General features: G+C 50.8%; 1 protein-coding gene across 7 annotated transcripts in view; it reads right to left on the bottom strand.

Moving 5' to 3' along the window:
- Positions 1-13624, bottom strand: part of Pcbp3 (poly(rC) binding protein 3) — a 223477-nt gene that overhangs the window by 37317 nt on the left and 172536 nt on the right. For all 7 annotated transcript variants that reach the window (XM_026381287.1, XM_026381286.1, XM_026381282.1 and 4 more), the window contains one exon: positions 1873-2027. In XM_026381287.1, coding sequence (XP_026237072.1) covers positions 1873-1941 — 69 coding nt within the window. In that variant the 5' untranslated portion in view covers positions 1942-2027. The remainder of the gene's footprint in view (positions 1-1872; positions 2028-13624) is intronic.

The raw sequence follows: 13624 nt of genomic DNA, 5'->3' as shown, positions 1-13624 counted from the left end.
GGTGCTGGGGATGGAACCAAGCCTTCACCACTGGGCCATACTCTCAACCCAAGAGGGGAGAATTTGGACTACGTGGCGGGGGCAGGGAGTGCCTAGTTGGGCTGTCTGTAGAGAGGTCCATCTATCTGAGACCAGGGCTGCTCTCAGCTTGACTGACTCTCCAGGAGGAGGATGCAGCCAGCTGCTCTCGATCAGGGATTCAGGAGGGCACTTCTACACTTGCCGCCTCAAGGAAATCCTGACTGTGACTCCCCAGAGGGCAGTGCCACACTGCTGTTTTAAAAGACATAATACCAAGAGAAGTACTGGCACACGCTGCAGCAACTGGTGGTGGGGCACATGTTGTTGCGGGGCTGGTACCAGTATCTCTCTGCACATAGGACAGCCCCAGAGAGGTCCCTGGGGCATGTCACTTGAGACAGGGTCAGCATGGCTTCCAGCCATGGAGAATGACTTCTTTCAAACCCTGACTCACTTTCCTCACCAGAGCCAAGTCCTCAACAACCTACACACTGCTCCTAAGCTATGGGGAGGGCGTGCATGCAGGGATGAAGGAGCAGGGAGGGGAGCAGGGGCAGTGGTGTACCCTCCTGTCACAGGCCCACTTCACCTCCTACAAGAGGGTGTGGTGGCAGTGGTGGCAGCTGGAGGGGACTGAGCAGCTGGTCTGCAGATAGTCGCATCAGGAGGAGGCCAGGCAGTCACTCTCCACCACAGAAATGGAGGTCTGAGAGTGCCCACGCTTGCCTAGAGGGATGTGCCCTCTGCAAAGCTGGCTGTGCCAGCCCCACCAGCTCCAGAGCCCAGCCCTATGCTGCCTGCCATTCTGGGAGACACTGTGCAGACAAGAGGAGCTGGCTTTCTTGGGAACAGGCCCTGGGGGAACAGGCACCACCATGAGCCCTGTGCTACTGGGATGGAATTGGAGGGGTGGACAACATGGACAGAGAATTCAGAGCGAGGATGTTGGAACTGTGTCTGTTCCCTGGCTCTGTGTAAGTCCCTCAGGGGCCAGGACCAAGGAGTGTTCCTAGGGCCCAATCCCAGCCTCCAAAATATTCTTGTGCACTCAAAGGAGTCCATTTCTAGAGACATGGCTGACTCGAGAATGGGGACCAGGAAAGGAAAAGATGAGCCATGAAGGGAGGCAGTGCTGTAGGAGTGGCAAGCACCACAGTGATCAAAACAGTTACAGGGAAAAGTGGCCCATTGGATAAGGCAGAGGGCCCGAGTCCAAGTGGACCATGGAATGAATGAGTGTGTGGAAGGCCTGTAGCTGTAGAGACTTCCCAGCAGGGACTTTCTGACCATGGAGAGGGGCTGCTGCACACAGGGAGCAGGGCAGGAGCCTCCCACCCAGGGGCTCATGTGAGCACCACCAGGAATGGGATGTGGTGACATCTGGGCTCACTGACAGGAAGGCTGCCGTGAATTCCTGTCATTGGCAGAGAAACATCCACCAAAGCCAAAGTGAGGGCCACGTCACAAAAGCGCTGGACAGAAACTTGTACCAGCAAAAGTCAAAGGTGGAAGGAGACTGGAAAGAGGCGACAGGCTGTGCTCCAGTGCTGCCTGGACCCCTTGCCATCAAAGGCTGTGCCACACACACTGCTTGGCCTGCAGGGCCCAGGCGGGACACATCTGCAGGGATGCCCTGGCTCTGAGGGCCATTCAGAAGAAATTTGCCCCGGGGTACTCTGGGACAGGGCATTAGGCTGCCAGGTAGTCTAGAAGGGTTCCAGGAAAGTGTAATGGACTGTATTTGCGAGGCTTTGTAAGTCTGAGATTGCTTAGACTAAAAAAATATTATACAGAGCAAAGACCCCGGCAGTGGGATGTCCCCTTTCTCTGACAGCAACAAAGTCTCTGTACCTTTCCATGCATCAGCAGGCGAATTGTTAGGGTCACATTCAGGCCACCTTCAGAGACCTTGGACTCCATCTTTCTCCCAAAATGTGGATGGGGGTGATGGCTTAAGGTACTGAGGGTGCTGTGAAGAAGGATGGATGGGGCCCAGATGGCGTCACCTGGAAAGAGAAGGCAAGACGCTGACCACCGGGAAGATCTCCTCAGCTCAGGAACCACCTTCTGGCCTTCTGGGGCTCCAGCCTCCTGAGTGGGAGTGAACATACTGCCCTCACCTCCACTGACCGGTCAGGCTTCACCTGGGGGCATAGGTTGCCTGGCATCTTGGACATGAGCCTCTGGGAAAGCCCATGGGGCTAGTTCTGGCCCCACCTGACTAACCACATCACCTGGGCAGGTCACTGCAGTCTCTGTGAAGAGGGTCATGGGAGCAGCTCTCTCAAAGCCACAGAGTACAGAGACCCCCCAGGAGTGTCCTGGAGACAGCCTGCCCGGTGCGCTCAGCTTGGCCAGCATGGCTCATCATGTGGTTTCAGTTCCGACCATTCCCCTGATGGCCACCCACATCACCTCAAGCAGCCAGAAGGGCACGTTTGCCAATGTCCCTGTGGTCTCAGGCCCAAATGTGGACCCAGTCTCTGGTCACTAGAGATGCCAAACCACTGGCATCTCCTGACCAAAGCCATCAGCAGATGCTCTCTCTGATCAGGTCTGCACTGATCATATGCTTTCTGTGGCAATCACTCCTAGTTAGCCTGCCAGCCTAAATTAAGGCTTCATTTCACTCTTTACAAGCAAAGATGGATCACTGGTGGCAAGATGGAAGGGCTCATGGGAAAGGGACGTGATGGCTTTGTGCTGCTGTGGTGACCTGCTTCCAGGCCCTTCCAGTGAGCTACTGGCCAACACTGGTCCCCACAGGCCACTGTGCCATCCCCTTCTAGGGGTCACCCAGCACAAGACAGAGCTACCCAGCCATGCCTCAGAGAGGATTAAAGAAGCCAGGGTTGGGTGGAGCAGCGAGGAGGAGGGAGCGGGGTCCTGCAAAGATTCTAGAAGCTGGAGGGTGAGAGATGCACATGCCCAGGAGATATTCTGGAACTGCCAGATGAGGGAGGAGTGGGGTGGAGGCACCTCAGGGGACCGGACTCTGATTCTGCAGCTGAAGAGTCCTGAGGCAGTGCAGGGTTAAGTAGCTCTCTGCAAGGGCATGCACACACCCTCCTGCAGCCTGTGAGGTGCAGGAATGTGGCATCGGAAGTGGTTTGCATGGGGCACAGTGTGGGGCTGTGGGGGTCACCAGAGGGGAGAGGAAATAGGGCAGGGCACAGGACGGAACGTGGGTATGGAACGCATGCACAGGACCTGGAGAACAGTCAGGTAGGTGGCAGCAGTGACCGGTGCTGACAGCAAAGAGTGGCTTATTGGACGTAGGGGCTGCTGGTTTGTGGGGTGCATGCAGTGCTGGCGGGATTTGGGCCAGGGTCCATGGAGCCCAGAATGGGGCATTTGGGGTACCATGGACAGGCCTCCAGGCTCCCTGCATACCTGCCCAGGTGTGTACCAAGAGAAGGGCAGTTGCTGGGAAGGTGAAGGGCGAGGCTGCGGCTCGCACTGAGAGCTCCTCACAGAGAGCGGCACACTTAAGTCCTCACCAAAGGAAAGCATTACCTGCAGGAATGTCTCATGGCAATCCTTCAGGGACAAAACCCCATGAAGCCCACCTACCCAGCCCCATGTGACGGAGCTGGGGACTGAGACAGGCACACACAGGAGAGATTGGGGCTTAGGAGTTGGGACAAAATTTTTTCCTCATCAAAATATTTCTGCTAAAAAATACGCTAGAAGGAAAACAGAAAAATTAAGCACAGACACAGCTCACTGGGTGCATAAGGGAGGTCTGCAAAGAGCAACCGCGGGTTATGCTTACATGGCATTGAATGCGGGTTTTACGTAGCAAAGAGGTTTTAAAAACCATTCTTCCACGTTAGTGCTCTCTGTGCTCGCTGTCCACTGGGTCACAAGCTGCCCTCTACATTAAGACTAAAATTCACTAGGCACCTAAGTGCTGAGCACACAGCCTCGTGTGACTGCTGGTTGCCCGGTGGGAGGCATGGGGGAGAGCTCTATTGGCCAGGGTGAGTGCACAGTCCCAGCAGAGCCCAGGCCCAGGCAGGGCACTCAGGAGGAGGGGTCTTGAGGGAGAGAGGAATATCTTGCTCAAATGCACAACTGCGAATATCCATAGAGACCCCCAGACAAGCCTGGCAAAACTCTTCTCTCAGATCTGTGTTTCTGCTGAGGCTGATTCACCAGGTCCAAAGAACCCCTCGTGCTGTGGCCAATTCAGGGCTTAGTGCTTCCTTTTTAATTAAACGCATCTCCTTTCACCACAGGGACAGCAGGGCCCTGCGGCGTCTGTTACATAAATGTTTCCAGCCCAGGGAGGAGAAAGTAGGTCAGCGCCTGCCCGGGGTGCTTCCGGCTCCAGGCTGTCAGCAGGGATCTGTCACACAGGCCAGCGCCTTTCCTCATCTGCAGGCAGGAGGGAGCCAGCACAGAGGCTCTGTGTACTGTAGGAGTGAGGAGCTGTCCCGTGGATAGATGAGGTCTCCTGGGACTCAGGACTTGATCCTGGGGAACACTCTGCTCCTACTGAAGCTCTGGGAGTCACAGATCTCTCTGAGGCATGGGGTGAACAAGCCCTAACCCATCTGCTGCTGTATCTGTTTATTCATGGGACCCAAGGGTGTCCCAGGCCTTGCTCCCACCCAGCCCACACTGACCCATCCGCCCAGAGAGTCAGGGGCTATCAGAAAAAAATGTACAAAAGGGTTCCAAAAGGACTCAACAGGAAGCAAGGGCCCACTGCCCTGCTTGGTCACCTGGAATCACAATGGATGGGCAGCTCCTCCTGGAACCCCTCCCCTATAGGCCTTCTAGAAACTTCTCTTCTGTTCTCGTCAGTGCCTGGGATTGAATGTTTTTTGGTAGTGGTAGGGATATTGGGGACTCAACCCAGGGGTGCTGACCCACTGATCCACATCTCTAGCCCTTTTAATTTATTTAGCTTTTATTTTGAAAATGGGTCTCACTAAATTGCTAAGGCTAGCTTTGAACTTGGTGATCCTCCGACTTCAGCATCCTTGGCCTCTGGGATTACAGACCATGCCTGGACTGAACATGTTTTCAATTCACTTAACAGGAGGTAGAGGAGGACCTGGCAGAGTCTGTGCCCCCCCCAAGCCTCCCACCCACACCCAGCAAGCCTGTCCAGTCTGTGGCTTCAGTGCCACTCCATGCAGATACTGCCTATAGATGTGCCTGGGCCTGGCACACACCTGGACTCCAGATTCCCAGGGCAGAGCCCCGGGCCAGCTGCATGGATTTCCAGTAGGTTCTGATGCGATAGGGGCAAGGCACGGAACTGAACCCTTTCCAGGCCATCCACCCACCTGTCTGTCTCTGCACGGCCCCCACCTGCTCAGTCCAACCCCTTCCCTGTTCACCACTCTGACCTTCATCGACAACTTCATCGACAACTCTCGGGGCTCAACAAGCAACACTGACCCCATTGGCTTCCTGTTCTCTCAGAGCCAAGTCAAGTCCATATCTCCCGACTCAACAGCCATGGATTCTGAGGGTAAAGGTCTCCATCATCCCTCCACCTTTCTCCCAGAGACCTCCATCATGGGGCCTCTGCATCTGCCGCCCCCTTACCTTAGAAGCTGGAAGCCCATCTTTCCACAGCTCAGTCCTGAGACCCTCATCTCTCATGGCCCAGGAACTGCCCTGTCAGTGCACACAACAGTCCTGAAGTGCCACACTGGTTGGAGACAGCCACTAACAAGGAGAGCGGTGATGGCAAGCACCATGACAGTGCCACCAAGAAATGCAAAGGCCAAAGGGAAGAAAGGAGACCATATATTTAAGAAGACGAGAAAACCCCAAACAAAATAAACCAAAGAAATCCACACAAATATACATCATGGTTAAATGTCTAAAAATCAAAGACAAGACAGAATGGCAGCAGCAAGTGGGGACAACAGGAGTCAAAGGCCCCTTTCCAGTAGCTGCAGGGGCACAGAGACCCCACAGAGAGCTCTCAGGCGCTGCCCCTCACATCCAGGAGCTCGGCTGCAGAGGGAGGTGCAATGTAGAGAGGGAAGAAGGAACACAGTAGGCACAAACAGGAAATGCAAAAGGCCTCTGCTTTCCTGCTGAGTCTTCAAAACGGCCTTTTGAAACTACTGTCCTGTCTGATATGAATAGTATGGCTAGGAAATACCTGAAATAATTATAAACAGGATAGGGTGAATAATTTTAGAGTGGGGTTTGGTTTCTATTCTTCCCATAAACTAGTAAGATCGTAAGATAGTAGCAGTCTAACTGATAAGTCCTATAGATAGAAGGTTACAGATACAGACACAGAGATACTGCAGTAATGATTAAAAACACACAAACGCAAGCACAAACCCAAAAAACTACTGGAGCACACCTAAAAACACTATCAAAACGTATCAAAAAGACAGTAAGCCACAGGAAGCCTGGCCAACAAAACCTAAAAACAAGAGGAGCAAAAAACAACAAAAAAACAAAACAAAAAAACGAAACAGCAGACTTAAGTCTTAACATCTCAGTAGTTACTCCCAATATAAATGGTCTCATTAAAAACAAAGTGGACTAAAAACATGGACCTGTCCCATGCTGTCTATGAGAAACTCATTGTGCCACCAAGAACATGCCACGGGCCAGCACCATCTCTTCAGCAAGGGGACTGGGAAACTGTCCACCCAAATGCAGGAAAAGAAAACTGGAGGTTTATCTTACACTATATATATATATAAATAAAATCAAAATGGGATTAGACTTAAATCTAAGACCTGAAACTATAAAACTATTAGAAGAGAATACAGGGAAAAAAGCTTTATGACTTTGAGCTGAGCAATGACTGCTTTAGATATGACCCCAAAAGCCCAGCAACACAAGTGAAAATAGAAGTGATTAGATCAAAATAAAATCTGCACAGCAAAGGAAATATTCAGGAGAATGGGGAGATAATCTGCAGAGTGGGAGAAAAGACCTGCAAACCAAATCTCTGATAAAGGTCTAATACCCAAAATAGGTAAAGAACATGAACAACTCAATAGCAAGAAAATGAATGATCCAATTGGAATAAAAATGTGCAAAGAATTTGAGGAGATATTTCATAATGGAAGACATACAAATTCCCAAGGGGGGGGTAGGAAAAAAACATCACTAATCATCTGGGAGGGGCAAATTTAAACCACAATGAGATGTCGAGTCACACCTGTTAAAACAGCTATTATCTAAAAGACTAAAGATAATAAGTGTGGCAGGGGCTGGATAAAACGGGACTCTTGTTCACTTTTGGTATGAAAGTAAATTAGTACAGGCATTGTAAAACAGGATGAAGTTTCCTCACAAAATATCACCCAACAACTCACTTCTGGGTATGCATCCAAGGGAACTGGAGGCCATTAGCTGCAGAGATATCTGCTCTCCCATGTCTACTTCAGTGCTGTTCCCAACAGACATTAAGTCAACATAAGTATCCTTCAGTGATTCATGGACCAAGCAAGTGCGGTGGATATACAAATAAATGCTAGTCAGCCTTAGATAGAAGAGCCAGCCCTGTGGAAAACAGACGCTCCTGGGGCATGGCATTTAGTGAGATAGCCTGACATAGAAAGATGCACACAGCGCAACCTCACTTACATGTAGGATCTGAAAAAGCTGAACCCATAGGAACAGAGAAGAGGGTGGTTGTGAGATGAGGGGTGGGGCATGGAGAACTTAGAGAAGTTGGTCAAGGGTACAAGGTCTCAGATGGACAAAAGGAGTAGGTGCTGAAGGTCCATGGTACGGCACAGTCTGACAGTGAGTAAAAGTGTATCACATTGCTGAAAATTGCTAAGAGTGGATATTAAATGTTTTCACCACCCCCAAAATGGGAGGTGTGTGAGGTGATAGATACTCTAGTCAGTGCTATTCCATCACTTCATACACACACACCAACATTAAGACGTGGAGTTTAGTGACCTGAGAGAATGATGCACGAGGGCCATTCTCACACGGGAGCGCTGGTGCACGTCTTAAAAGTGAATCAGTGCAAATTAGCACATCAGCGCAGGCAGGAAAGCAGCACATCCAGCACCCACTCATGATGAAGAAAAGCAGAAACATCATTTTTGCAGAAAAGATGCTTGCTCTGGAACATGCGGCAGAAGTGTGTGCTGCCTGACATCCCACGCACTCATAGCTCCTGAAGTCACACCATGCTACCTCCTCGCCAGAGCCCTGGGGTACCCTTCCACTGCAGTGCAACTCAATCCAGGGCAAAGTCCCTGTCCCCAAGGCCTCATCTGCCACTCTCTCCTGGTGTCTGTCCTTCCCACCCTCTCTCCCCCGACTCAGCTCCTTTCTAGAAACAGGCTGAGTTCTTCTGCCCATGTCTCAGGAACTTCTGTAGGAGGCCACTCCCTGTGCCCCATCTCATCTGGCCTGTCCCTTCCACAGCCCTGGTCCTATTGAGGTTAACTTGTGTGCCCTGACACTGTGCTGCAAAGGCCATGGTGGTCTCCATTCTCTGGGTTCGTTGCTATAACAAAATACCTGAGCTGACACTTTATAAAGAGGGTTATCTGAATCATGATTCTGTGGCTAGAGGTTCCAAAGAGTCCCCCCGCTGGCTGTGTGCAGAAGGAGCCAAGAGCATGGGTGGTGTCACTTTAAAACCTGCTGTTGCAAGAACTCTTAAAATAACTACAACAATCCCTTCCAGGAGGGCAGCCCTGCGACCTAATTGCCTTGCCCCAGGCCCCACCTGTAAGGAGCCCCCTTCAGTACCACCCACTGCAGACAGGCTTCCAGCACACAGACCTCTGGAAGACACACCCACACCACCTCTGAACCACAGCACTCACTACTGAACCCCAGTTCCCAGCACCATTCCTGGTCCACAAGGATCAGTGCATATTGAAGGATTAGAAAAACTTATACCAGGAGTACTGAGGCCAACTCAATTTCCATGGCCTCACAAACATTCCAGAATCAGAAGGGAGTGATCTCTATGCTCAATACTTGTGCATCCTCAGATTCAGTCAACTGCAGACTGAAAATATCCCCCCCAAATTTCAGAAGTTCTCAAAAGCAATACCTGAATTTGCCACATGCTGAGCACCAGCATGCCCTGCTGGGCCCACCACCTTGCCAATCTGGTCTCTCTAGCGCATATCTGAGCGTTGTTTCCTTTACGTGCCCTTCATGAGCTGTGTGGCTGGGCCTGCAACGGTTGCATCAGTTCTGATCACATGCACACTCTTTCCTCGACATTCTCTAACCAACAGCTTAACAATTGTTCCGTTAGCATTAACATTACATTAGGGACTGTCAGTAATCCAGAGATTACTAACATATAGAGATACATGTAAGTTACATGCAAATATATCAGGACACAGCACTGAGGATTCTGGTACCCATGAGGTCCTGAACCAATCCCTATAGACCATATTTCCAATTCCCTCAGTCCATCTGTTTATACCTTCACTTAGGCTCTGAGGGTCACAATGGAGGAGGCACAGACATGCAGCATGGAGGCTTCCTAGGGGGACATCGTGGCTGCTGGCAGGGGAAGGCATGTGGGACAAGGACCAAGGTGCCCCAAGCCCACTTCCACTGGAGGCCCCCAGACATCCTAGCAGGCCATCTGGGGAACTGTCCCAATGACACTTGTCTAGAGGCCCATCCTGACACACAAGCCCATGGTCCCAAAGGAAGTGCACTCATGAAAGGACCCATCTTCTTAAGGCCAGTAATCACCTTGAAAACAGAACCCAGCCCCATATTGTAAAACAAAATCCGCAGCAAAGACCTGCTACGACCTACAAGTTCTTGGAACACAGGACTGCTTCCGTTTTCCTTTACTGGAGCTTCTCTAATTTGGAAGGCTTGGTTCTGTGTCTGATCCCACTTGTTTCTGGTCCTCTTCTATCATTTCTTCCCTTCTGCCTGGTTTTCCTTCAGGTGGAAGGGGTTGTGACCTTTGCTCTTAGCTAATGTAACATTTAATGCTAAAGCCCTGACTTACTTGTATCCTATAAATTTTGATATTTTTTTCATTGTTCTAATTTCTTTCAATATCTCTTTGATCAGAGCATTCATAGGGGTGTATTTTGATTTTTAAGTATTTGGAAAATTTCCAATTATCTTTGGTTATTGATTTATAGTTTAATTAAACTACACTTTGTATGATTTCAATTATTTAAATTTGTTTGGCTGCTTTTTCTTCTCTGCAGAGAGTGGTCCACCTTGGTGAGTGTCCACATGTGCACAGCAGCCATGCCCACTGGGGTCAGGCCAGGTCTTTGAGGCCCTGTTGGATTTCCCTGCTTCCTGCATCAGCTTGGGTCATGGAGCCCATCTGCCTCTGCGCCATCTGGCCCGGGACCCCGTTCTGTTACTGAGTTCCCACAACATAGTCTCTACCTTGGCTATTAGATTTTTCAGTGCTAAAAGCTCTGTTTTGTTCTTTTCGCACCTGGTATTTCCTACTGAGACATCCTGTCTCCCATTCATTTCATGCCTCCTGAAACATAGTCACAGAAACTGCTTTCAAGACTCTGGTCACTCCAACACAGAGGGCCACCGTGGGCTGATGTCCATTGATCATCTTTCCTTTCACAAGGTTGAAACTCTTGGTCCTTCATGTCACGTATGGACATTAGGCTGTCCCCTGGACACTGAACATTGTCATAAGACTCTAGCCATTACTTAAATTTTATGCAGGAAGATATTTTTATTTTGCCCAGCACTGGTAGTCAGTCCCACAGCCTCCTGGGGGCTGTGGTTCCCGTTTCTGGCTCTGAGAGCTTTAGCAGTGATCCTCAACTCTGTCCATGTGTGTTGCCAGTGTTCACTGGGCTTGGGAGTCATCATCCCCTGGCCCTCATGACAGGCCTTGCTGTACTCTCTATGGTCAGATCCTTGATGCCGAGGTCAAGGCCTGCCTGTGAGTACTCACGATGTTGCGGGGTCCCTCCATCAAGCCCTCCTCTGTAAGGTCCCCCCAGATCTCCCATGGTCTCCTTGGATCTTGTCTTTCTGGCCAAAAGCCAGGACCTCATCTGTCTTGCCATAGCATCTGCATCCAGGGCTAGGCAGTGAGAGGACAGAGACAGAAAGAGCATGGGAGCATCCTTCTTCCCGGGAAGCGCACCCCTCTACTAGAGAGGAAGGCCCCCCTCCCTCTGCTCTTACATCTGCTGGTGGCCGCTGCCCTCAGTGTCCCAGAAGGGTCTCCAGGCTGGATCCTAGGAAGCAGGGATGGAAAAACATAACTAAAGCAAATTATTCCCCATTCAGCCTCCAGAGGCTCCCTTTCGAGCTCCTGGGACAGAAATGCAGCACTGCCCAGAGGCTCCTGGTCCAGACCCAAAGGGCACTTCTGTGCTGCCTCAGTCCAGGCTCTGACTTGCAGCCCAGCTCCAGATGGGCTGATGCCATCTGACTTGAGTCCTCCAGCAGCTCCTCTGCACATTCTGTCCTAAAGGCCCAGTAGCAGTCAGCAGGAGTGGCAAGGTGGTGTGTCCGCCATTTTGACCCAAATCAAACACTTGTTAATTTTAATTTGGGTTAAATTGTAACAGCTGCCCATAACCTGCACCATTGTGGTGAAATTCCAAAAAAAAAAAAAATTTTGCCAATTATGTTTTTTAATATTTATGTTTTAGTTATAGGTGGACACAATGTCTTTATTTTTACTTTATATGGTGCTGAGGATTGAACCCAATGCCTCACATGTGCTAGGCCAAAGCCACAGCCCTGCCAATGATTTTTTAAAAGATCATTCCAACCAACAGATACCAGCAAGCACACTCTGCCATAACCAGAACTGCTGTGTAAGTACAGCAGCTGCCACCACACACCACACATGTGCTGTCCCAATCCAGTAGGGCTCTTCTGTCCCTGTTCACTTGTAAGCAGTGAGGTGCTATGGCCTGAACCTGGCTGATGACAGGCCTAGGCTTCTGACCACCAGACAAACAAGCTCTGCATTCCATCCTGGTCAAAAGTGAAAGCCAGACACATGGCTCCATCCAAAGAAACACGCTGTGCTGGGCATGCCCAGAGTGTGAGCACAGAAGGCTCTCTTCTGGGGGAGATAAGCTGATGGGTGCTAAAGTAGAAATGGCTCACAGGGGTCTATATTTTATAGCAGCAAGCACTCTTGCTGTATGTGCAGTGGCAGCAACTTCTTTGAGTCCCTCCAACACAAGATCCTCTCCTGAGGGGGACTAAGTGCCTTTAGCAGCACTGTCGGTGTCCGTGTGGCAGCACTGAGTGCCCGTCAAGGCTGGCGGCTCTGGCCTACCCCCATTAGCTGAGCCATGTCCAGGGCTGCACCACAGGCCTCAGCTGTCTAGAAGGGGCACTGGGGCAGGGAGAGGGTGAGCACTGACTTGATTTATCATGTTTAACAGCTCAGTGCCCGCATCAGGCTGCATGAGGCCACGGCAGCAGAAACCGACAGAGCTGATTAGTGGTTGCATTCTCCTTGAGAGACTCACAGTGCACACTGTGTCCTTGAGGCCATCCAGGGGAGGGGAGATTTCTGCAGTTTAGTGCTCTTGCCAGTAACAGTTAGCATTAGAAAGACATTCAGGGCTTACACAACCCTGACTTTAGAGAGCCTTTGAAATAGCCTGCTGCTTTGTCACTCAAGTGTCAAGACAGAGAAAAGGTGACAGGAGCAGGGACCAGCAAACTGACCCCTTTCCTCCTGCTCCCTGAGACCATGCGTAGGGCTTAGTCTGCAACCTGCAGAGTTGTTCTTGTTATGGCAACATACCAGGCTTCCCCCTGCTGGTGCTGATACTTCTGTGCCTTGCCTTTGGGGAAAAGTGCTAAGGGGTCCAGCATATCCCATGTCAGTGTGTGCCTCATACAAACGCTCTCATTTTCAAAGCAGCCATTTCAAGATTCATAACATCTTCCATGTGGAGACAGAGCATCTCTCTAAGGGCTGAACTGAGACCTGGCTCTGACACCACCTTGACTCAGAGCTATCTATGTCTCCACCAGGTTGTGGCAATGGGAGCTATGCCTGCTGTCTGTGCCCTGTGCCTACACGCAGCACCTTCTCTGAATGTGGTTCATCTCACAGGAACCTCTGGATACCATGGGAGGTTACCAAGCAGGGCCTTCCACTGGCCCATTACAAAGGGTTCATGGGAACATTCTGACTCACTCATCTTTTCACAGTTCCTACCAGGCACTGTGCATGTGGCATGGATGGGCACGGCCATTCTCTGAAGTGGCTCGAAGTTTGGTGAGGAAATCAGACTACAGAAGAGCTGACAATGCACATAACTGAAGATCAGCCATGCTCCCTACCTGCTCAAACACATGGACCATGGAGGCCAAAGGTCCAGAAGTAAGTGACACATCAGAGCCTCACGCCCAAGGAATCAAACAACAATTTCCCCAAGAGAGTAAAGGAGAGGCTGGGATGAGCCTGCTCCTCCCACATCCTGGCACAGCTTCCTGCTTCGACCTGGCTGTGCTGAGTGCTCCCCAAGTGCACCTGCAGGTTTCCCATGAGCTCTCATTTTGGGACCCAAACATGCCAATGGGAGTCTGCACTCCCTAAATTTCTGTGCCCCATAGGGCTTCACTAGAGAGTGCAGTGGACACTCCTCCTACTTTGGATACAGTGAGAAACCAGCAAGGAAAATCG

This window comes from Urocitellus parryii, chromosome 2 (assembly GCF_045843805.1).
Source record: "Urocitellus parryii isolate mUroPar1 chromosome 2, mUroPar1.hap1, whole genome shotgun sequence".
Taxonomy (NCBI): Eukaryota; Metazoa; Chordata; class Mammalia; order Rodentia; family Sciuridae; genus Urocitellus; species Urocitellus parryii.
This window is presented reverse-complemented; position numbering and strand designations above follow the sequence as displayed.